This window comes from Mastigoproctus giganteus, chromosome 9 (assembly GCF_048544385.1).
Source record: "Mastigoproctus giganteus isolate SK-2022 chromosome 9, ASM4854438v1, whole genome shotgun sequence".
Taxonomy (NCBI): Eukaryota; Metazoa; Arthropoda; class Arachnida; order Uropygi; family Thelyphonidae; genus Mastigoproctus; species Mastigoproctus giganteus.
In genome coordinates this window covers 210,772,781-210,798,813 of record NC_143583.1, presented here as the reverse complement: position 1 = coordinate 210,798,813, position 26,033 = coordinate 210,772,781, and the positions used below count along the sequence as shown (strand labels likewise).

Sequence of the window (26,033 nt, the reverse complement as noted above, 5' to 3'; positions counted from 1 at the left end):
TCCTAAACCTTGGTGGAATTCACAATGCACAGCAGCAAAAAAGGCTCAAAACAAAGCGTGGGGGATATTTCGCCGATATCCTACCACGAACAACCTTATAGCCTTCAAACGTGCACGAGCCAAAGCACGCTACATCCGTCGTCAGAGTCAAAAGGAATCGTGGATCCGTTTTACATCATCTGTTAACCAGTCTACCAACTCTAAGGTAGTCTGGGATAAAATCCGGAAAATGAAGGGAAAATATACCTCCCAACCTTCTGCAATCCTAGATTATAATGGATGCGCTATTGCAGATCCAACTGCAATAGCCAATGCTCTTGGGGAAACATTCTCTAACATCTCTGCAACATCTTCGTATTCCCCAGAGTTCCTGGTCCTGAAATATAAAATCGAAAAACAGGCACTTAACTTTAAAACTAAGGGCATTTATCCCTACAACGGGGATTTCACTATTCTGGAATTGAAAAGAGCCCTCGCTCTTTCCAAAGCAAGTGCCGTTGGACCAGATGGCATCCATTATGAAATGATTAAGCATCTTTCACCAAAATCTATGGATTGTCTGCTCCTTCTGTATAACAGAATCTTTACTGAAGGGCAGTTTCCGGACTCCTGGCGAAAGGCAATCGTTCTTGCCTTTCCTAAGCCAGGAAAGGATCCAAAGGTCACCACCAATTATCGTCCTATTGCTCTGACTAGCTGTCTGTGCAAAATCCTGGAGAGAATGGTTAATTCCCGTTTAATATGGTACTTAGAATCAAACGACCTTCTCTCCAGAATCCAGTGCGGCTTCCGAAGGAACCGGTCCACTTTGGACCATCTTATTAGATTGGAAGCATCCATCCGGGATGCTTCCCTAAAACGCGAACACTTGGTGTCGGTGTTCTTTGACATGGAGAAAGCGTATGACACAACTTGGAGATTTGGCATTTTAAAAGATTTACATAGCCTAGGCCTAAGAGGGCATCTGCCCTTTTTTATTCAAAATTTTTTAGCCAATCGATCTTTCCAATTCGTATGGGATCCTCACTCTCTCGCTCCTTTCGCCAAGAGGAGGGAGTACCACAAGGATCAGTCTTAAGTGTCACGCTTTTTGCCATCAAAGTCAATTCCATCATAGAACAACTTCCTCCAACTGTAAACAGTGCCCTCTTTGTTGATGACTTTAGCATTTTTTGTCAGTCGTGCAACATGAGGGTTATTGAAAGACAACTGCAGAAAGCCATTGATAATCTGAATGTCTGGGCACTTGCCAATGGCTTCAGGTTCTCGCCGGAGAAGACCGTTTGCGTACACTTTTGTCGCAAGCGTAGTCTTCATCCTGAACCTGAATTAAGGCTCGGGCAAAATGTTATTCCAGTAGTGTCAGACACAAAATTCTTGGGACTTGTGTTTGATAAAAAGTTGACCTTTCTCGAACATATTCGTCAACTTCGTACAAAATGCACGAGGGGTCTCAATATTCTCCGCTCTCTCTCCTCAACGCGTTGGGGAGCAGATCGATGCACCCTACTACGGCTTTACCGTGCACTTGTACGCCCCAAATTAGACTACGGGTCCCAGGTATACTCCTCAGCTAGAGATAGTGTCCTCCGATGGCCCCTCGACGTGGGCACCTGTACGTGGTGAGGGGACCTCCCAGTGACGCTGCTGGACTTCCAGACTAGCATCACTGGGATCCAACGCCCACAGCCTAGGTTCCGGGCTTACATCAATGGAATCCGGCGTGTTTGCCGTGCGCTGCGACCCGTGGAAATTCGGAAAGGGGGATCCTGGTGGTTGAGGGGCCCAGCTTCAATACACCACTTTGGCCCCTGCTTCGACAAGACGGGTGGTCCTGGAAGGCCCGGCTAGGATCAATCGGCTAGTAGGTTCGCCTGCGAGGGTCAACCGTGTCAATGCCACGCCCCTACCCTCATGGTCCGAGGGACAGGATTCAGGCTGGCGGCGGTGCGGGTATAGTGTCTGGGTAGCCCTGGCGTTCCACTCCCGAGCGCATTTATTGCATGCCGGGTAGTGGGCGTCCCTTTGGGCTCCGTGGTGGGTGGGGAGCCCGGACACTGAACAATAAAATAAACTCTATGAATCCTGAGAAACTTACTTCTTCAGGGGCCCCAACCCGGTCCCTATCTGAAAATTTAGACGGAGAATCAGATAGCATTATTGCTAATAAGAGGCAGCGAACTGAATTACCATCAGGTCCTATCCCGCGGTTTTTAATCATGCACTCCACCAATGAAAAACCGATTGGAAAAATGTCACCTTTCTTTATACAGAAAGGATTAGATGGGTTAGTAGGTTCACCCAAATCAGTTAAGAGGCTCCGCTCTGGAGACCTCTTAATCGAAACTAAAAATGACAGGCAATCCGAACATCTACTCCGAGTAACATCAATCGGAGGAATCCCTATAACGGTGACACCACACAGAACACTCAATTCATCGAGAGGTGTCATTTCGGAGTGGGACCTTCTCGACGTCACCGAGGAGGAAATCTGCTCCGAATTAAAACCACAGGGAGTCATTGCCGTCAAGAGAATCACTGCGCGAAGGGATGGAAAAATAGTTAAAACCAGGAGCGTTATCCTGACTTTTAACTCTCCTAAACCTCCTGACGAGATCAAAGCTGGATATATCAACTGTTCAGTGCGTCCATACGTTCCGAACCCTTTACGGTGTTTTAAATGCCAGAAGTATGGACACTCTCAAATGGCCTGCCGTGGAGTCCTTGCATGCGCACGATGCGGTGCAAAGGACCACGAAACAACAGCATGTTCAGCCGCAAAACCCACCTGTATTAACTGTGAGGGCGAACATCCGGCCTACTCACGAGCATGCCAGAGGTGGAAAGAAGAAAAAGAAATTCAACGGCTGAAGGCAGAGCTAAATATATCATACCAGGAGGCAAGGAAATCGGTCAAACCCCTGAATATCAACAGACCTACCTACGCCCAGAAGGTAGCAGGGAGATGTTCCGTCGGAACTCAGACGGACATGACCATTCCTCCCAAGGAGTCTTTCACTCCCATCGCGCGGTATCTCTTAAGTTCGCAAAAACCTACACAGAAGGACCAATCAGCTGCCACTCCTATATCGGTACCTCCTAATGCTCCACAATTAACAAAGGTAATTACGAAAGAAAAGAATAAGAAAGGGGAAGTCCCCCCTACTACCCAAGAAAAAATGGATGTCGAGCAAAAGGAGGTACCCGAAGAATCAGTCTTGGAACTCTTTGCGGAGGAAGAAATGGACACGGGACAGCGTCCATTCTTCCCCAAAAAAGATAAATCCAAGACTGATAAAAGTAAGCCCTCAGCACCTCGGAAGCCGCCAGATGGACCCACCAAGCCAAAATAATGGCTAAATTCCTACAATGGAATTGTCGTGGATTCCGGCAAAATATGGATGACATCAAGGCCCTCCTGCAAAAGCACGAGCCGGTTTGCTTTTGCTTGCAGGAGACATATCTAAAGGCAAATGATGATCCCACCATGCACAACATCACATTTTTTCGAAAGGATAGAATTGCGGACGGCCCTGTACATGGGGGAGTGGCTATCCTTGTGGGTAACCAGACCCCAGTGCAGCCTTTGCTAATTACAACCAGCATAGAGGCTGTTGCAATTCGCCTTTCAGTGGGATTTCTATTAACTGTGTGCTCCATTTATTTGCCACCTGGGACTGACATCCCCCAGGCAGACCTTGATGATCTCCTTACGCAGCTGCCACCCCCTTTCTTACTTCTCGGGGATTTTAACGGACATAACACCCTGTGGGGTAGTGCTAACATCAACGGAAGGGGACGAGTCATAGAGCATATGCTCAATGACAATGACCTTTCCCTTCTAAATACTGGAACAAACACCTTCTTCCACATGCCTACCCGTACTTTTTCTGCCATTGATCTCTCTATCTGCTCCCCTTCTCTACTCCCTTCACTCACTTGGGAAGTGGAGGAGAATCCGTACGGAAGCGATCACTTCCCCGTGATAACCTTGTTACACAGTGGGAGACCATGTCTTCCTTTTAGGTTGCCACGGTGGAAGATTGATCAGGCTGACTGGATTACCTTCCAACATCAGGCACATTTTGATCTTAGCACAGTCAGTCAAGAGTCTATCAATGTTGCAGTTAAGTACATCACAGAAAATATTGTCCAAGCAGCTGCGAATGCTGTTCCAAAAACATCTGCCCGGTTTCCACCATTTCCTAAACCTTGGTGGAATTCCCAATGCACAGCGGCAAAAAAGGCTCAAAACAAAGCGTGGGGGATATTCCGCCGCTATCCCACCACAACGAACCTTATAACCTTTAAACGTGCACGAGCCAAAGCCCGATATATCCGTCGTCAGAGTCAAAAGGAATCGTGGATCCGTTTTACATCATCTATTAACCAGTCTACCAACTCTAAGGTAGTCTGGGATAAAATCCGGAAAATGAAGGGAAAATATACATCCCACCCTTCTTCAATCCTAGATTATAATGGATGCGCTATTGCAGATCCAACTGCAATAGCCAATGCTCTTGGGGAAACATTCTCTAACATCTCCGCAACATCCTCGTACTCCCCAGAGTTCCTGGTCCTGAAAAATAAAATGGAAAAACAAGCACTTAATTTTAAGACCAAGGGCCTCTATCCCTACAATGGGGCATTCACTATAGAGGAACTGAAAAGAGCCCTCACTCTTTCCAAAGCCAGTGCTGTTGGACCAGATGGCATCCACTATGAAATGATTAAACATCTTTCACCAAAATCTATGGATTGTCTGCTCCTTCTGTATAACAGAATCTTTACTGAGGGGCAGTTTCCGGATTCCTGGCGAAAGGCAATCGTTCTTGCCTTTCCTAAGCCAGGAAAGGATCCGAAAATTACCACCAGTTATCGTCCTATTGCTCTGACTAGCTGTCTGTGCAAAATCCTGGAGAGAATGGTCAATTCTCGTTTAATATGGTATTTAGAAACAAATGACCTTCTCTCCAGCATCCAATGCGGCTTCCGAAAGAATCGGTCCACTTTGGACCATCTCATCAGATTGGAAGCATCCGTCCGGGATGCTTTCCTAAAACGCGAACACTTGGTGTCGGTGTTCTTTGACATGGAGAAAGCGTATGACACAACTTGGAGATTTGGCATTTTAAAAGATTTACATAGCCTAGGCCTAAGAGGGCATCTGCCCTTTTTTATTCAAAACTTTTTAGCCAATCGATCGTTCCAAGTTCGTGTGGGATCCTCACTCTCTCGCTCCTTTAGACAAGAGGAGGGAGTACCACAAGGATCAGTATTAAGTGTCACGCTTTTTGCCATCAAAATTAATTCCATCACAGAACAACTTCCTCCAACTGTAAACAGTGCCCTCTATGTTGATGACTTTAGCATTTTTTGCCAGTCGTGCAACATGAGGGTTATTGAAAGACAACTGCAGAAAGCCATTGATAGTCTGAATTCCTGGGCACTTGCTAATGGCTTCAGGTTCTCGCCGGAGAAGACCGTTTGCGTACACTTTTGTCGCAAGCGTAATCTTCATCCTGAACCTGAATTAAGGCTCGGACAAAATGCTATTCCAGTAGTAGCGAACACAAAATTCTTGGGACTCATCTTCGATAAAAAATTAACATTTTTGGATCATATTCGTCAACTCCGCACAAGGTGCACAAGAGGCCTTAATATGCTCCGCTCGCTCTCTTCTTTATCTTGGGGTGCAGACCGTTGCACCCTGCTACGGCTTTACCGTGCACTTGTGCGATCCAAATTAGATTATGGGTCCCAAGTATATAGTTCAGCCAGAGACAGTGCCCTCCGATGGCTGGACCCTGTCCATCATCAGGCTCTACGTATCGCTACTGGAGCATTTCGAACATCTCCTGTCCAGAGCTTATACGTCGAAGCAAACGAACCACCGTTATCGCTTCGTCGTAAGCAGTTGTCTCTAAAGTACGCCTTAAAACTAAAATCCCTGCCAGACCATCCTACGTGGCCATTCGTTTTTGAGCCACGATGGGAAAATTTATACAATACTCGAAAGACTGCCAATCGTCCTTTTGGTATTCGTTTCCAAGAGCTACTCAAAGAACTTAATATCAAGGTAGACAAGGTTGCCCAAACATCAAAGCAACCCTTTCCACCCTGGCATGCTCGTGTCCCGGCATGCGACTTGTCGCTTAGAAACTGGGGAAAGTTGGACACGCCATCATGTGTCTACCTGCAGCTTCATTCAGCACACCGAACTGAATATTCCGAATTCGCGCCAGTCTACACAGACGGTTCGAAGTCGGAATCATATGTGGGATCTGCTGCTGTCTTCACAGACACCACTATGTCAGAGCAGATTCCATCTGATTGCAGCATATTTACTGCAGAGCTGCACGCTGTAGAGTTAGCCTTGGATCATATTAGTAAATGCGAATACCAACGGTTCATTTTATACTCCGACTCTCTTAGCATGTTACAGGCTTTAATATCTGTCAGGTATAATCCTCATCCAGTTCTGTCTAGCATTCAGCAGAAGATTCACGTTCTCCATGAACGTGAATATGACATCCGCTTCTGCTGGATTCCCAGCCACATTGGGATTAGGGGAAATGATTTGGCTGACGCCGCAGCCAAATCAGCAATTCCCAATAATAACCGCTGCCTGTTAGTCCCCTATACAGACTACAGGCAAATAGTTCATCAAAAGGTACATTCCCAATGGCAGGATTCGTGGAATAGACAGACTGCGAATAAATTATATCGTATAAAGCCTGTAATTGAACCGTGGCAGTCTAGTCTGCGCAGGAATCGTAAGGAGGAAGTTGTTCTAGCTCGCCTCCGAATAGGACATAGTCATCTTACACATTCTTTTCTGCTGAGGGCAGATGACTGTCCTATGTGCGAGAACTGTGGCACCATTTTATCTATTCATCATATTTTAATTGAATGTCGAGATTTTAGCAATATCCGTTGTACCGCTTTTAACCATCTGACTGAGCCATATACACTCAGTCAGATTTTATCCGACAATGACCATGTGTCTGCTATTTTTAATTTTCTAAAATTAGTTAACCTTTTTACTCATATTTAAAAAATCTTATTATTTTTTAAGATTTACTACTGTTACAGTTTATACTTGTTTTTATAATGTGACGTAGTGACCTAATTCACTAGGTCACTGACATTTACTTTTTATAACTAGGGTTTGGCGCATTATAGCCATAGCTGCTGATGCGCCAAAAAAAAAAAACTCAATCAATCAACTCCGATGGCTGGACCCTGTCCACCATCAGGCTCTCCGTATCGCTACTGGAGCTTTTCGAACATCTCCTGTCCAGAGCTTATACGTCGAAGCAAACGAACCATCGTTATCCCTTCGACGTAAGCAGTTGTCTTTAAACTATGCTTTAAAGTTGAAATCCCTGCCAGACCATCCTACGTGGGCATCCGTTTTCGAGCCACGTTGGGAAAACTTGTATAATACCCGTCAGACTGCCAACCGACCTTTTGGTATTCGTGTCCAAGAGCTAATCAGAGAGTTTAACATCATGGTAGACAAGGTGGCAGAAACACCAAAAGAAACTCTTCCACCCTGGCATGCTCATCCCCCACCATGCGACTTTTCCCTTAAGAAATGGGTAAAGTCTGAAACCTCGTCATCTCTCTACCAGAAGCTCTACTCTGCACACCAAGCTGAGCACTCAGACTTCCTGTCCGTTTACACAGACGGCTCGAAGTCTGAATCGTGCGTAGGATCTGCTGCTGTCTTTCCAGACACTATAATATCTCAGCAGATTCCTCCTGAATCCAGCATATACACTGCAGAGCTGTATGCTATAGAGCTAGCCTTGGATCACATTCGAACTTGTCAATTCCAAAGGTCAATAATATATTCTGACTCTTCCAGTGTACTACAGGCTTTATTATCTCTGAGACACAATTCTCATCCAGTTCTTTGTCGGGTTCAGCAGAAGATACATTCTCTTCATGAATACAAGTTTGATATCCGCTTCTGCTGGATTCCTAGCCACATTGGGATAAAAGGAAATGATTTGGCTGACGCTGCAGCCAAATCAGCAACACCCACTCATAATTGTTGCCTGTCAGTCCCCTATACAGACTACAGGCAAATAATACGTAACAAGATATATTCCCATTGGCAAGAACTGTGGCACAGACAGAGAACAAATAAATTATACCAAATAAAGCCTGTAATAGAAATATGGCAGTCTAGTCTGCGCAGGAATCGGAGCGAGGAAGTTGTTCTTGCCCGACTCCGCATAGGACACAGTCATTTGACACATTCTTTTCTGCTGAGGGCGGATGACCCTCCTATGTGCGAGTCTTGCGACACCGTTTTAACTATAAAGCATATTTTAATAGATTGCGTTCATTTTACCCATGTTCGCAATATATATTTTACCGCTTTTACTCATTCGACTGAGCCTTATACACTCAGTCAGATTTTATCAGACAACGACCACGTGTCGGCAGTTTTTAAATTTTTAAAAGCTACTAATATATACCCACATTTATAAATAACAATTTGACGAGGTAACCTTTTTAAAGGTTACCAGAATTTATCTTTATTGATATTTTAATCGTTTCATGGCGCAGTATAACCTTAGCTGTTTTTGCGCCAATAAACACAAAATCAATCAATCAGTCCCAAACTCGACTATGGGTCTCAGGTCTATGGTTCTGCTAGAGATAGTGCCCTTCGGTGGTTAGATCCAATCCACCATCAAGCCATCCGGACAGCCACTGGAGCATTTCGCACATCTCCTGTCCAAAGCCTTTACGTCGAAGCAAATGAACCATCTCTGTCTCTTCGACGTAAGCAGTTGTCCTTACAGTATGCATTCAAATTAAAATCCCTGCCCGATCATCCCACGTGGCCATCCGTTTTTCAGCCGCGTTGGGAAAATCTCTACAACACCCGTCGGACTGCCAACAAACCATTTGGTATTCGCATTCAAGGGCTGCTGAATGAGCTGAACGTGACGGTAGACAATATTGCCCAGTCACCAAGGCAATTCTTTCCACCCTGGCATGCTCATTTTCCAACTTGCGACTTCTCCCTTAAGATCTGGGAGAAGGCTACTACACCGCCATCTGTCTACCAGCAACTCTTTGCAGTACATCGACAGCAGTATTCTGACTTTCTGCCAATCTATACAGATGGCTCAAAGTTAGAATGTCATGTGGGATCTGCTGTTGTGTTCCCTCACAAAACAATATCCTATAAGATCCCACAAGAAACTAGCATTTATACTGCAGAGTTGCATGCCATACAAACAGCCCTAGATCACATTAAAAATTGCGACTACCAGAGGTATATCATTTACTGCGATTCATCGAGCGTGTTACAGGCTCTGGTATCGGTGGGTTTTAACCCTCATCCGATCCTGTCCAGGATCCAGCAGATTCTTTTTTCTCTCAAGACATTAGAATTCGATATTCGCTTTTGCTGGATCCCAAGCCACATTGGGATCCGGGGAAATGAATCGGCTGATGCTGCTGCCAAATCAGCCATTTCCCTGGATAATCATTACCTGTCAGTCCCCTATACAGACTGCAGGCAAATAATACGTTCTAAACTGCTTTCCCAATGGCAAGATTCTTGGCACGGACAGACCACAAATAAATTACATCAAATCAAGCCTGTAATTTCGCAATGGCAGTCCAGTCTACGCAGGGTCCGAAGAGAGGAAGTTGTTCTTGCTCGGCTCCGCATAGGTCATAGTCATCTAACTCATTCCTACTTGCTGAGGGCGGATGACCCACCTATGTGCGAGATGTGTAATGTTATTTTAACCGTTCGTTATATTTTAATAGAATGTCCTGTTTTTATAGAAGCCCGACGCTTGTATTTTACCGCTTTTAATAATCTGACTGAGCCATTTACACTCAGTCAGATTATAGGTGACAGACACAATACGTCTGAAGTCTTTAATTTTTTACAATTGGTTAATTTTTATACAAAGCTCTAAGTTTTATGCTTTTACTATTATACCTTTTTAACACAAATATTTGACGTGGTAGCCTTGGCTACCAAAATATTTAATAGCATTTTAAAATTTGACTTGGCGCATTATGGCCTTAGCTGCCAATGCGCCATAAAAAACCAAATCAAATCAAATCAAATCTCACGAGCATGCCAGAGGTGGAAGGAAGAAAAAGAGATTCAACGGCTGAAGGCAGAGCTTAACATATCATACCAGGAGGCAAGGAAATCGGTCAAACCCCTGAATATCAACAAACCTACCTACGCCCAGAAGGTAGCAGGGAGATGTTCCGTCGGAACTCAGACGGACATGACCATTCCTCCCAAGAAGTCTTTCACTCCCATCGCGCGGTATCTATTAAGTTCTCAAAAACCTGCACAAAAGGACCAATCAGCTGCCACTCCTATATCGGTACCTCCTAATGCTCCACAAATTACAAAAGTAGTTATGAAAGAAAAGAATAAGAAAGGGGACGTCCCACCTAGTACCCAAGAAAAGATGGATGTCGAGCAGAAGGAGGTACCCGAAGAGTCAGTCTTGGAACTCTTTGCGGAGGAGGAAATGGACACGGGACAGCGTCCATTCTTCCCCAAAAAGGATAAATCCAAGACTGATAAAAGTAAGCCCTCAGCACCTCGGAAGCCGCCTGATGGACTCACCAAGCCAAAATAATGGCTAAATTCCTACAATGGAATTGTCGTGGATTCCGGCGAAATATAAATGACATCAAGGCCCTCCTGCAAAAGCACGAGCCAGTTTGCTTCTGCTTGCAGGAGACATACCTAAAGGCAAATGATGATCCCACCATGCGCAACATCACAGTTTTTCGGAAGGATAGAATTGCGGACGGCTCTGTACATGGGGGAGTGGCTATCCTTGTGGGTAACCATACCCCAGTGCAGCCCTTGCTAATTACAACCAGCATAGAGGCTGTTGCAATTCGCCTTTCAGTGGGATTCTTATTAACTGTATGCTCTATTTATTTGCCACCTGGGACTGACATCTCCCAGGCAGACCTTGATGATCTTCTAACGCAGTTGCCTCCCCCTTTCTTACTTCTCGGGGATATGAATGGACATAACACCCTGTGGGGTAGTGCTAACATCAACGGAAGGGGACGAGTCATAGAGCGCATGCTCAATGACAATGACCTTTCCCTTCTAAATACTGGAACAAACACCTTTTTCCACATGCCTACCCGTACCTTTTCTGCCATTGATCTCTCTATCTGCTCCCCTTCTCTGCTCCCTTCACTCACTTGGGAAGTGGAGGAGAACCCATACGGAAGTGATCACTTCCCTGTGATAACCTTGTTACACAGTGGGAGACCATGTCTTCCCTTCAGGTTACCACGGTGGAAGTTTGATCAGGCTGACTGGACTGCCTTCCAACATCAGGCAAATTGTGATCTTAGTACAGTCAGTCAAGAGCCTATCAATGATGCAGTTAAGTACATCACAGAAAATATTGTCCAAGCAGCTGCGAATACTGTTCCAAAAACATCTGCCCGGTTTCCACCATTTCCCAAACCCTGGTGGAATTCACAATGCACAGCAGCAAAAAAGGCTCAAAACAAAGCGTGGGGGATATTCCGCCGATATCCTACCACGACCAACCTTATAGCCTTTAAACGTGCACGATCCAAAGCACGCTACATCCGTCGTCAGAGTCAAAAGGAATCGTGGATCCGTTTTACATCATCTATTAACCAGTCTACCAACTCTAAGGTAGTCTGGGATAAAATCCGGAAAATGAAGGGAAAATACACAGCGCACCCCTCATCGGTCCTTGAATATAATGGATGTACTATTGCAGACTTTACTGCAATAGCGAATGCTCTTGGGGAAACTTTTTCTAAAATCTCCGCAACATCATCTTACTCCCCAGAGTTTCTGGTCCTAAAGCGCAACGCTGAACAGCAGGCCCTTAAATTCACATCGAAGGGATCCCACCCATACAATGGGCCATTTAATATCCATGAGCTGAAAACAGCACTCGCCCGTACAAAGGCTACCGCTGTTGGACCAGATAACATCCATTATGAAATGATCAAACATCTTTCACCAGAATCCATGGACCGTCTGCTCCTCCTGTACAACAGAATCTTCCTCGAGGAGCACTTTCCGGAAACCTGGCGCAAGGCAACTATTCTTGCTTTTGCTAAGCCAGGAAAGGATCCTAAATATCCAAAAAACTATCGTCCTATTGCTCTGACCAGCTGTCTGTGCAAAATATTGGAGAGAATGGTCAATGCTCGGCTCCTATGGTATTTAGAGTCGAATGACCTTCTCTCCCGCTTTCAGTGCGGCTTCCGAAGAAATAGGTCCACATTGGACCACTTAGTTAGACTGGAAACATCTATCCGAGATGCTTTCCTAAAAAGAGAACATTTGGTGTCGGTGTTCTTTGACATGGAAAAAGCGTACGACACAACTTGGAGATTTGGTATTTTAAGAGACCTATACAATCTCGGTCTGAGAGGCCACCTTCCCATTTTTATTAAAAATTTTTTATCCTGCCGTTATTTCCAAGTTCGTGTAGGATCCTCCCTTTCGCGGCCTTTTTGCCAAGAGGAGGGGGTACCACAAGGATCTGTCTTAAGTGTTACGCTTTTTGCCATTAAAATAAATTCTATTTCAGAACAACTTCCTCCAACCGTAAACAGTGCACTCTATATCGATGACTTCAGCATATTCTCTCAATCATGCAATATGAGGGTTATTGAGAGACAACTGCAACAAGCTATTGACCGTGTTAACATCTGGGCCACGGCCAGTGGTTTCAGGTTCTCACCGGAGAAGACCGTTTGCGTCCATTTTTGTCGCAAACGTAACCTCCACCCTGAGCCTGAATTACGACTTGGACAAAGCACCATCCCAGTCGTATCAGAGGCAAAATTCCTGGGACTCATTTTTGACAAAAAGTTGACATTTGTTCAACACATTCGTCAGCTACGTACGAAGTGTACGAGAGGGCTTAACATCCTCCGCTCTCTCTCTTCTACCTCTTGGGGTGCAGACCGATGCACTCTACTACGTCTGTACCGTGCACTTGTACGCTCAAAATTAGATTATGGGTCTCAGGTGTATGCATCTGCCAGAAATAGCGCCGTTCGTTGGCTTGACCCCATCCATCACCAAGCCATTCGAATCGCTACTGGTGCATTCCGAACATCACCTGTCCAAAGTCTGTATGTCGAAGCAAATGAACCATCGTTGTCGCTTCGACGAATGCAGTTGTCTCTACAATATGCCTTCAAGCTGAAGTCCCTGCCGGACCATCCCACGTGGACATCCGTTTTCGAGCCACGATGGGAAAATCTTTATAACACACGGCGGACCACCAATCGCCCATTCGGCATTCGTGTTCAAGAGCTACTCAATGAGCTTAACATCTCGGTAGACAAGGTCGCTCGATCGCCAAAGGAGCCCCTTCCACCCTGGCATGCACAAACACCAGCATGTGACTTCTCGCTCAAACTTGCGACGAAGTCTAATACTCCAGCCTCTGTCTACCTTCAGCTCTATTCACAACACCGTGCAGAACATTCTGACTTCTTGCCAGTTTACACAGACGGCTCGAAGTCAGAATCGTATGTGGGATCTGCTGCTGTCTTTCCAAATAATACCGTATCAGAGCAGATACCCCTTGACTGCAGCATTTACACTGCAGAGCTGCATGCCATAGAGTTAGCTCTAGATCACATAAGAAAACACCGTTACCAACGGAGTATTATATATGCCGACTCAATGAGTGCACTACAGGCTTTATCAGCGATGTCACACACTAATCATCCAACCCTGTCCCGAATCCAGCAGATAATATACAGCCTCTTTGTAAGTGGATTCGATATCCGATTCTGCTGGATTCCCAGTCACATCGGGATTAGAGGAAATGATTTGGCTGACACTGCAGCCAAATCGGCAGCCCTGACGGATAATCTTGACCTGTTAGTCCCCTATACAGACTACAGGCAAGTGATCCGTAGTAACCTACAATCTCAGTGGCAAGATTCGTGGCATCGACTGATTACTACAAACAAACTATGTCGAATTAAGCCTATGATCCATCCTTGGCGGTCCAGCTTACGCAGGGATCGCAAAGAGGAAGTTGTTCTTGCTCGGCTCCGCATAGGACACTGTCATCTAACACACGCCTTTTTGCTGAGGGCTGATGACCCTCCTATGTGCGAGCAGTGCGACACCATTTTATCCATCAAACATATTTTATGTGACTGTACCAATTTTAGAAATGCTCGTTATACCGCTTTTAACCATCTGACTGAGCCGTATACACTCAGTCAGATTTTATCCGACAATGACCATGTGTCTGCTATTTTTAGTTTCCTAAAAACAGTAAACCTTTTTACTCGTATTTAAAAAAAAAAAAAAAATCTTATTATTCTAAGGTTTACTATTGTTACTCGTTTACAGATATTTGTCTTTTACAGTTTATAATTGTTTTTATACTCTGACTTCGTGACCTAATTCATTAGGTCACTGAATGTTTTACTAATTTTGCTGACAAAGTTTTGGCGCATTATAGCCTAAGTTGCTGATGCGCCAATAAAACTCAACTAACTAACTAACTAACTTCTTTTGACAAATTTTGTTGATACATATAATGTTTTTGGTAACTTTTAAATATAATGTATTTAAAAGTTACCAAAATCTCAATCTTCTTAAATTTTAATTGAAACATGCTGAGTAATAGTGATCAGTTATTGTTATTATGGTTGAAAGGACTGTATGAAATAAAAGGTTCAAACATTTCAACTAATTTACTTTATTGAATTTATGATTCCCAAATCAGTCGGAAATCGAGTGAGTTGCGGGTCATTTTAAATCACACCTGTACAATTTTCGAATCCTATTTACATCTTTCTCGGTTAGACCAGTTTTCTCCGAGACAGCAGGTAGACGCACTCCTTTTTTAGCACTCATGGATGGGTACTGCCCATTAAAGGAGTAGGCTCTGTCTCCGAACAACATAATCGAATTGTGGTCGAAAACTTCAAGAACCCAATTTTGGGATTCCTCCATTTTACGGAAATTGCGACCCATGCCTGCAATTAGTAAAGAAATTGTGTAAGTAAAGAAATCTAATATTTAATGCCACCATGATATATACATTGAAATTGTGTAAAAATCAAATTACCTATCTCGATCCAATTGAAGTTGATGAACAAATAGAAGTCACGATCCGGACGGTTATGCTCATGGAGGAAACCGATGGCATGTCCTAGCTGGTGGAGTATGAGACCAATATTGTCATTGTCCTCTTGTACAGTGAGCGGTTGAGCGCCACCAACCATGCCAACATGTGACGAAAAGTAGCTAAAAAAGTACAAATTTCATTTTACAATGAAAAAGAACAGGGAATTCTACAGTAATTCTATAAGCATTCATATAACTACTCCTTAAAAAAGAAAGCGCAGAGAAGAGGTGACTATTTCTTAATAATAGCTAACTACTCTCCCCTTTGAATGGTCCATAATGTAGAAGGAATCGCATCTCCATTAGAATTCGAGAAAATAAAAATGAAAACGTCTTTATCCATAAAAACTGATCCCTGGATTGAACAGAGATAAGTCTTTATTTTTGTTGCGCTTTAAGTAATAGTGAATTCGTCAATTATTCTGGACATCTCTGTTTGCCACTTTTTAAGTGTTCTACAATGAGAATAAAAATAAAACTGCATTATTATGAATATACATTCTGATTTATAAATCGGTTTGAATGGTGAGTTACGAACCAAGATTTCCGGAGAGACAGTCCCTCATATTGATGAGTTTTAAATAAATACCACTATTAGTTACTATTATTAATGACAAATAATAAACCTTCTCATTAAAATTTAACTTACTTTTTGTCTGGTATTATCTTCAAATAGTTCTGTTCGCGAGTCCTTGGGTGGAATGTGACGCATGTCTTAGAGTGGAATTCTTTGAATGCCTCTTCAATACGATTGATCATGTGTTCTAGAGAAAGAAAAAAAAAAAAACAGATGAGATTTTTTTTTAAATGAACTATGTTAATCCGTTTAATCCCATGTAATATAATGTGGAGTTGTATGATGACGAATGATAGAATGTTGTGTGATGAGCGTTAATTAGCTTCTCCCTGAATATAGGTTTATATATGTAATGTGTATGTAAAGGTTGATGGACACTTCAGTGGCTTCTACTGGATTCCTGGGCATGCTGGAATCCAGGGAAATGAGAAAGCAGATCAAGCAGCAAAAAATCCAGTCAACCCTGTGTCTTCACTTGCCTCGATTCTTTATACGGACTGGAAATTCATCATAAAACAGTTATGTATTGACCGATGGGCATCAGTATGGCAGCAACAAACCCATAATAACCTTTTCCAAATTAAGAAAAAGCCACAACACTGGAAATCTAGTTCACGATTAAACAGACGAGAAGAGGTTGTCCTTGCAAGGACACGCATTGGGCATTCCCATCTCACCCACCTCCACTTGTTGGCGGTTGATAAACCTCTCACTGTCGTCATTGTCCCGCCCTACTTACAGTGAAACACATTCTCCTCGAGTGTCCCCACAATCATGCTGCTCGATTAACAAATTTTAAATCTGCTTTATCCGAAAAGAATTCATTACAGATGAACCATATTCTCAGTGATGACGCAAATCTATCCGACTTATATAATTAATTATTTTTTTAAAACAAATTCAGTTATATGACCTTATCTGTCTGGCCTTCTCTTCTCAGCCATTCTGATTCCTTTCATGAGTCCTCGTGATGATGCTCTAATATATGCCGACGATATAAAGTTTCTTACCTTAATCCCACCGTCTGCAAGCCCAGTGGCTATTACGTCCTCCATCACAGAGAACTTGACCGCCCTTTCAACTTACTTGAAGATATTTGGATTAAACCTTAACCCTTCAAAATCTGTAATAATGATTTACTCATTGAAACAGCAACCAACAATAATTCAACCTTCTGTTTTAGGTACTCTCATCCCCGTGGTTACCTGCCATAAGAACCTCGGTGTCTATTTTGATCCGAAGCTGAAATTTAATGTCCACACAGAATACCTCCGGAAGCGATTTAACACCCTACGCTGGAGAGCGAAACAACACTTACTTCATTCCAACGATGCTGCAACCACTACCAGATATGGCCCCGGGTGCCAAGCGATTGTGACTAAGCGACTTCTCAGTACTTCCAGTGCGATTTCCAGAAAGCGATTTACAGTTCCTTTTTGTTGTTATCGTTTAAAAAATCTTTTCATTTTATAACAGCTCTCGTAACAAAAGTCCCTGTACAGAGCAAGGAAGGAAAGCCACCTTTCTTTTTTCTCATAGTATATTACTAATACCTACTAATCTTCGCTTGGTCACACCAGGCACTGCTCCTGCCTCCCCGTGGCGGGGCCGGAAATCTTGGCAGAAAAGTCTCTCTGCCAAGGGCTAAAAGGAGCAAAGATGGACTATACCAACACAGACTCTTGCGGGCTCAATGCCCCATCACATTCTAGAGAGCAGGAAGAATATACCCCTTCCTTTGCTAAGAGACAAAAGAAGGATACAGACCAGAATATCTGGCCTCATTTCCTCATAATACATTCTTTGACTGACCAGCCAGTCAGCAAGCTTTCTCCTTTTCTGATCCAGAAAAGTTTAGAGAATGTCGCTGGCTCACCAAAAATGGTTCGCAGACTAAAATCAGGTGACCTGCTTGTTGAAACAACACAATCCAAGCATTCTGACAAGCTACTTAAATTGAAAACACTTGGAGGAATTCCCATAGAAGTGTCACCTCATGCCAACCTAAACTACTCAAAAGGTTGATTGATTGATTGATTGAGTTTTATTGGCGCATCAGCAACTAAGGCTATAATGCGCCAAAAACTTGTTATAAAAGGTAAAATTTTCGGTGACCTAAAGAATTAGGTCACTAAGTCCGGGTAAAAAAGCAAGTATAAGTTGTAAAAGACAAATATCAGTAAATAACAATAAGATTTTTTTTTTTTTTTTTTTTAAATATTGGTAAAAAGGTTTACTGATTTTAGAAAATTAAAAATAGCAGACACATGGTCATTGTCAGATAAAATCTGACTGAGTGTATGGGGCTCGGTCAGATGGTTAAAAGCGGTAAAACGAGCATTTCTAAAACTGGTACAATCACATAAAATATGTTCAATGGATAAAATGGTGTCACATTGCTCGCACATAGGACAGTCATCTGCCCTCAGCAGAAAAGAATGTGTAAGATGACTGTGTCCTATGCGGAGACGAGCTAGAACAACTTCCTCCTTACGATTCTTGCGCAGACTAGACTGCCACGGTTCAATTACAGGCTTTATACGATATAATTTATTCGCAGTCTGTCTATTCCACGAATCCTGCCATTGGGAATGTATTTTCTCGTGTATTATTTGCCTGTAGTCTGTATAGGGGACTAACAGGCAGCGGTTTTTATTCGGGATTGCTGATTTGGCTGCGGCGTCAGCCAAATCATTTCCCCTAATCCCAATGTGGCTGGGAATCCAGCAGAAGCGGATGTCATATTCGCGTTCATGGAGAACGTGAATCTTCTGCTGAATGCTAGACAGAACTGGATGAGGATTATACCTCACAGATATTAAAGCCTGTAACATGCTAAGAGAGTCAGAATATAAAATGAACCGTTGGTATTGGTATTTACTAATATGATCCAAGGCTAACTCTACAGCGTGCAGCTCTGCAGTAAATATGCTGCATTCAGAGGGAATCTGCTCTGATATAGTGCTGTCTGTGAAGACAGCAGCAGATCCCACATATGATTCCGACTTCGAACCGTCTGTGTAGACTGGCGCGAAGTCAGAATATTCAATTCGGTGTGCTGAATGAAGCTGCAGGTAGACAGATGATGGAGTGTCCGACTTTCCCCAGTTTCTAAGCGACAAGTCGCATGCCGGGACACGAGCATGCCAGGGTGGAAAGGGTTGCTTTGATGTTTGGGCAACCTTGTCTACCTTCATATTAAGTTCTTTGAGTAGATCTTGGAAACGAATACCAAAAGGACGATTGGCAGTCTTTCGAGTATTGTATAAATTTTCCCATCGTGGCTCAAAAACGAATGGCCACGTAGGATGGTCTGGCAGGGATTTCAGTTTTAAGGCGTACTTTAGAGACAACTGCTTACGTCGAAGTGATAACGGTGGTTCATTTGCTTCGACGTATAAGCTCTGGACAGGAGATGTTCGAAATGCTCCAGTAGCGATGCGTATAGCCTGATGATGGACGGGGTCCAGCCACCGCAGGACACTGTCTCGGGCTGAGGAATATACCTGGGACCCATAATCTAGTTTGGATCGCACAAGTGCACGGTAGAGCCGAAGAATGGTACATCGGTCTGCTCCCCAAGATGTAGAGGAGAGCGAGCGGAGAATATTAAGTCCACGTGTGCACTTTGTGCGGAGTTGACGAATATGATCCAAAAAAGTTAGTTTTTTATCGAAAATGAGTCCCAAGAATTTTGTGTTTCCTGCTACTGGGATAGCATTTTGTCCGAGCCTTAATTCGGGTTCAGGATGAAGATTACGCTTGCGACAAAAGTGTACGCAAACGGTCTTCTCCGGCGAGAACCTGAAGCCATTTTTAAGTGCCCAGGAATTCAGACTATCAATGGCTTTCTGCAGTTGTCTTTCAATAACCCTCATGTTGCACGACTGGCAAAAAATGCTAAAGTCATCAACATAGAGGGCACTGTTTACAGTTGGAGGAAGTTGTTCTGTGATGGAATTTATTTTTATGGCAAAAAGCGTGACACTTAGTACTGATCCTTGTGGCACTCCCTCGTCTTGGCTAAAGGAGCGAGAGAGTGAGGATCCCACACGAACTTGGAACGATCGATTGGCCAAAAAGTTTTGAATAAAAACGGGCAGATGCCCTCTTAGGCCTAGGCTATGTAAGTCTTTTAAAATGCCAAATCTCCAAGTTGTGTCATACGCTTTCTCCATGTCAAAGAACACCGACACCAAGTGTTCCCGTTTTAGGAAAGCATCCCGGATGGATGCTTCCATTCTAATAAGATGGTCCAAAGTGGACCGGTTTCTTCGGAAGCCGCACTGGATGTTGGAGAGAAGGTCATTTGTTTCTAGATACCAAATTAAACGAGAATTAACCATTCTCTCCAGGATTTTGCACAGACAGCTAGTCAGAGCAATAGGACGATAATTGGTGGTGACTTTTGGATCCTTTCCTGGCTTAGGAAAGGCAAGAACGATTGCCTTTCGCCAGGAGTCCGGAAACTGCCCTTCAGTAAAGATTCTGTTATACAGAAGGAGCAGACAATCCATAGATTTTGATGAAAGATGTTTAATCATTTCATAATGGATGCCATCTGGTCCAACGGCACTTGCTTTGGAAAGAGCGAGGGCCCTTTTCAGTTCCTGAATAGTGAAATCCCCGTTGTAGGGATAAATGCTCTTAGATTTAAAGTTAAGTGCCTGTTTTTCGATTTTATATTTCAGGACCAGAAACTCTGGGGAATACAAAGATGTTGCAGAGATGTTAAAGAATGTTTCCCCAAGAGCATTGGCTATTGCAGTTGGATCTGCAATAGCGCATCCATTATAATCTAGGATTGAAGAAGGGTGGGATGTATATTTTCCCTTCATTTTCCGGATTTTATCCCAGACTACCTTAGAGTTGGTAGACTGGTTAATAGATGATGTAAAACGGATCCACGATTCCTTTTGACTCTGACGACGGATGTAGCGTGCTTTGGCTCGTGCACGTTTGAAGGCTATAAGGTTGTACGTGGTAGGATATCGGCGAAATATCCCCCACGCTTTGTTTTGAGCCTTTTTTGCTGCTGTGCATTGGGAATTCCACCAAGGTTTGGGAAATGGTGGAAACCGGGCTGATGTTTTTGGGACAGCGTTAGCAGCTGCTTGGACGATGATTTCTGTGGTGTACTTTACTGCGTCATTGATCGGCTCTTGACTGACTGTGCTAAGATCGAAATTTGCCTGTTGTTGGAAGGCAGTCCAGTCAGCCTGATCAATCTTCCACCGCGGTAGCCTGAAGGGAAGACATGGTCTCCCACTGTGTAGCAAGGTTATCACGGGGAAGTGATCACTACCGTATGGATTCTCCTCCACTTCCCAGGTGAGTGAAGGGAGTAGAGAAGGGGAGCAGATAGAAAGATCAATGGCAGAAAAAGTACGGGTAGGCATGTGGAAAAAGGTGTTTGTTCCAGTATTTAGAAGGGAAAGGTCATTGTCATTGAGCATATGCTCTATGACTCGTCCCCTTCCATTGATGTTAGCACTACCCCACAGGGTGTTATGTCCATTAAAATCCCCAAGAAGTAAGAAAGGGGGAGGCAGCTGCGTTAGAAGATCATCAAGGTCTGCCTGGGAGATGTCAGTCCCAGGTGGCAAATAAATAGAGCATACAGTTAATAAGAATCCCACTGAAAGGCGAATTGCAACAGCCTCTATGCTGGTTGTAATTAGCAAGGGCTGCACTGGGGTCTGGTTACCCACCAGGATAGCCACTCCCCCATGTACAGAGCCGTCCGCAATTCTATCCTTTCGAAAAACTGTGATGTTGTGCATGGTGGGATCATCATTTGCCTTTAGATATGTCTCCTGTAAGCAAAAGCAAACTGGCTTGTGCTTTTGCAGGAGGGCCTTGATGTCATCTATATTTCGCCGGAATCCACGACAATTCCATTGTAGGAATTTAGCCATTATTTTGGCTTGGTGGGTCCATCAGGCGGCTTCCGAGGTGCTGAGGGCTTACTTTTGTCAGTCTTGGATTTATCTTTTTTGGGGAAGAATGGACGCTGTCCCGTGTCCATTTCCTCCTCCGCAAAGAGTTCCAAGACTGATTCTTCGGGTACCTCCTTCTGCTCGACCTCCATGTTTTCTTGGGAAGTAGGAGGTACTTCACCTTTCTTATTTTTTTCTTTGGTGATTGCCTTTGTTACTTGAGGAGCATTAGGAGGTACCGATACAGGAGTGGCAGTTGATTGGTCCTTCTGTGCAGGTTTTTGCGGACTTAACAGATAACGCGCGATGGGAGTGAAAGACTCCTTTGGAGGGATGGACATGTCCGTCTGTGTTCCGATGGAACACCTCCCTGCTACCTTCTGGGCGTAGGTAGGCTTGTTGATGTTGAGCGGTTTCACCGCTTTCCTTGCCTCCTGGTACGATATGTTTAGCTCTGCCTTCAGCCGTTGTATTTCTTTTTCTTTTTTCCACCTCTGGCATGCTCTTGAGTAGGCCGGGTGTTCTCCCTCACAGTTAATACAGGTGGGTTTTGGGGCTGAACATGCTGTTGTTTCATGGTCCTTTGCACCGCATCGAGCGCATGCAAGGACTCCACGGCAGGCCATTTGAGAATGTCCATACTTCTGGCATTTGAAACACCGTAAAGGGTTCGGAATGTATGGACGCACTGAACAGTTGATGTATCCAGCTTTAATCTCATCAGGAGGTTTGGGAGTGTTAAAAGTCAGGATAACGCTCCTGGTTTTAACAATTTTTCCATCCCTTCGCGCAGTGATTCTCTTGACGGCAATGACTCCCTGCGGTTTTAATTCGGAGCAGATTTCCTCCTCGTATACGTCGAGAAGGTCCCACTCCGAAATGACACCTCTCGATGAATTGAGTGTTCTGTGTGGTGTCACTGTTATAGGGATTCCTCCAATTGATGTTGTTCGGAGGAGATGTTCAGATTGCCTGTCATTTTTAGTTTCAATTAAAAGGTCTCCAGAACGGAGCCTCTTAACTGATTTGGGAGAACCTGCTAACCCATCTAACCCTTTCTGTATGAAGAAGGGTGACATTTTTCCAATCGGTTTTTCAGTGGTGGAATGCATGATTAGAAATCTTGGGACCGGCCCTGATGATGGTGTTTCAGTTCGCTGTCTCTTTGTTGCAATAGTATTATCTGCCTCTCCGTCTATGTTTTCAGATAGGGACCGGGTTGGGGCCCCTGAAGAAGTAAGTTTATCAGGATTCATGAGTTTTTTTAAGTGGTTCAGTGCCCGGGCTCCCCACCCACCACGGAGCCCAAAGGGACGCCCACTACCCGGCATGCAATAAATGCGCTCGGGAGTGGGACGCCAGGGCTACCCAGACACCATACCCGCACCGCCGCCAGCCTGAATCCTGTCCCTCGGACCATGAGGGTAGGGGCATGGCTTTGACACGGTTGACCCTCGCAGGCGAACCTACTAGCCGATTGATCCTAGCCGGGCCTTCCAGGACCACCCGTCTTGTCGAAGCAGGGGCCAAAGTGGTGTATTGGAGCTGGGCCCCTCAACCACCAGGATCCCCCTTTCCGAATTTCCACGGGTCGCAGCGCACGGCAAACACGCCGGATTCCATTGATGTAAGCCCGGAACCTAGGCTGTGGGCGTTGGATCCCAGTGATGCTAGTCTGGAAGCCCAGCAGCGTCACTGGGAGGTCCCCTCACCACGTACAGGTGCCCACGTCGAGGGGTACTCAAAAGGAGTTGTAACAGAATGGGATCTTCTACACGTATCCGAGGAAGAAATCAAACAAGAGCTTTCAGAACAAAATGTTATTCAGGTAAAAAGAATCCTAATTAAAAAGGATGGTTCATTACTTCCAACCAGAAACATCATACTAACGTTCAACTTGCCAAATCCACCAACTACTGTAAAGGCCGGATACTTGAACTGTCATGTCCGACCGTATATACCGAACCCAATCAGATGTTATAAATGTCAAAAATTTGGGCATTCACAAACAGTATGTCGGGGGACTGCTGTATGTGCTTCATGTGGATCTCCCCTCGACGTGGGCACCTGTACGTGGTGAGGGGACCTCCCAGTGACGCTGCTGGACTTCCAGACTAGCATCACTGGGATCCAAAGCCCACAGCCTAGGTTCCGGGCTTACATCAATGGAATCCGGCGTGTTTGCCGTGCGCTGCGACCCGTGGAAATTCGGAAAGGGGGATCCTGGTGGTTGAGGGGCCCAGCTTCAATACACCACTTTGGCCCCTGCTTCGACAAGACGGGTGGTCCTGGAAGGCCCGGCTAGGATCAATCGGCTAGTAGGTTCGCCTGCGAGGGTCAACCGTGTCAAAGCCACGCCCCTACCCTCATGGTCCGAGGGACAGGATTCAGGCTGGCGGCGGTGCGGGTATAGTGTCTGGGTAGCCCTGGCGTCCCACTCCCGAGCGCATTTATTGCATGCCGGGTAGTGGGCGTCCCTTTGGGCTCCGTGGTGGGTGGGGAGCCCGGGCACTGAACAACTTAAAAATTTCCATGAATCCTGATAAACTTACTTCTTCAGGGGCCCCAACCCGGTCCCTATCTGAAAACATAGACGGAGAGGCAGATATTATTGCAACAAAGAGGCAGCGAACCGAAACATCACCATCAGGGCCTGTCCCAAGATTTCTCATTATGCATTCCACCAATGAAAAACCGATTGGCAAAATGTCGCCCTTTTTTATTCAAAAAGGGTTAGACGGGTTAGCAGGTTCTCCCAAATCAGTTAAGAGGCTCCGTTCTGGAGACCTCTTAATTGAAACTAAAAATGACAGGCAATCGGAACATCTACTCCGAGTAACATCAATCGGAGGTATCCCTATAACAGTGACACCACACAGAACACTCAATTCATCTAGAGGTGTCATTTCGGAGTGGGACCTTCTCGACGTATACGAGGAGGAAATCTGCTCCGAATTAAAACCACAGGGAGTCATTGCCGTCAAGAGAATCACTGCGCGAAGGGATGGAAAAATTGTTAAAACCAGGAGCGTTATCCTGACTTTTAACACTCCTAAACCTCCTGATGAGATTAAAGCTGGATATATCAACTGTTCAGTGCGTCCATACATTCCGAACCCTTTACGGTGCTTTAAGTGCCAGAAGTATGGACATTCTCAAATGGCCTGCCGTGGAGTCCTTGCATGCGCTCGATGCGGTGCAAAGGACCACGAAACAACAGCATGTTCAGCCGCAAAACCCACCTGTATTAACTGTGAAGGCGAACACCCGGCCTATTCACGAGCATGCCAGAGGTGGAAAGAAGAGAAAGAAATTCAACGGCTGAAGGCAGAGCTAAATATATCATACCAGGAGGCAAGGAAATCGGTCAAACCCCTGAATACCAACAGACCTACCTACGCCCAGAAGGTAGCAGGGAGATGTTCCGTCGGAACTCAGACGGACATGACCATTCCTCCAAAGGAGTCTTTCACTCCCATCGCGCGGTATCTATTAAGTTCTCAACAACCCGCACAAAAGGACCAATCAGCTGCCACTCCTATATCGGTACCTCCTAACGCTCCACAAGTTCCAAAGGTAACTATTAAAGAAAAGAACAAAAAAGGGGAAGTACCACCTAGTACCCAAGAAAGGATGGATGTTGAGCAGAAGGAGGTACCCGAAGAGTCAGTCTTGGAACTCTTTGCGGAGGAGGAAATGGACACGGGACAGCGTCCATTCTTCCCCAAAAAAGACAAATCCAAGACAGATAAAAGTAAGCCCTCAGCACCTCGGAAGCCGCCTGATGGACCCACCAAGCCAAAATAATGGCTAAATTCCTACAATGGAATTGTCGTGGATTCCGGCGAAATATAGATGACATCAAGGCCCTCCTGCAAAAGCACGAGCCAGTTTGCTTTTGCTTGCAGGAGACATATCTCAAGGCAAATGACGATCCCACCATGCACAACATCACAGTTTTCCGAAAGGATAGAATTGCGGACGGCTCTGTACATGGGGGAGTGGCTATCCTTGTGGGTAACCATACCCCAGTGCAGCCCTTGCTAATTACAACCAGCATAGAGGCTGTTGCAATTCGCCTTTCAGTGGGATTCTTATTAACTGTATGCTCTATATATTTGCCACCTGGGACTGACATCTCCCAGGCAGACCTTGATGATCTTCTAACGCAGTTGCCTCCCCCTTTCTTACTTCTTGGGGATTTTAATGGACATAACACCCTGTGGGGTAGTGCTAACATCAATCGAAGGGGACGAGTCATAGAGCACATGCTCAATGACCTTTCCCTTCTAAATACTGGAACACACACCTTTTTCCACATGCCTAC

General features: G+C 44.8%; 2 protein-coding genes across 2 annotated transcripts in view; one reads left to right on the top strand and one right to left on the bottom strand.

Moving 5' to 3' along the window:
- Window positions 1-14,659, top strand: part of LOC150081095 (uncharacterized) — a 188,662-nt gene extending 174,003 nt beyond the window's left edge. The window contains exon 3 of the mRNA XM_090380917.1: window positions 14,636-14,659. Coding sequence (XP_090237043.1) covers window positions 14,636-14,659 — 24 coding nt within the window. The remainder of the gene's footprint in view (window positions 1-14,635) is intronic.
- Window positions 14,660-14,809: 150 nt separating this feature from the next.
- The window catches only part of LOC150081094 (astacin-like metalloprotease toxin 5), a 78,507-nt gene continuing 67,283 nt past the window's right edge, over window positions 14,810-26,033 (bottom strand). Inside the window, exons 4-6 of the mRNA XM_090380916.1 lie at window positions 15,840-15,954; window positions 15,132-15,310; window positions 14,810-15,039 (exon numbers count right to left, since the gene is read on the bottom strand). Coding sequence (XP_090237042.1) covers window positions 14,810-15,039; window positions 15,132-15,310; window positions 15,840-15,954 — 524 coding nt within the window. The remainder of the gene's footprint in view (window positions 15,040-15,131; window positions 15,311-15,839; window positions 15,955-26,033) is intronic.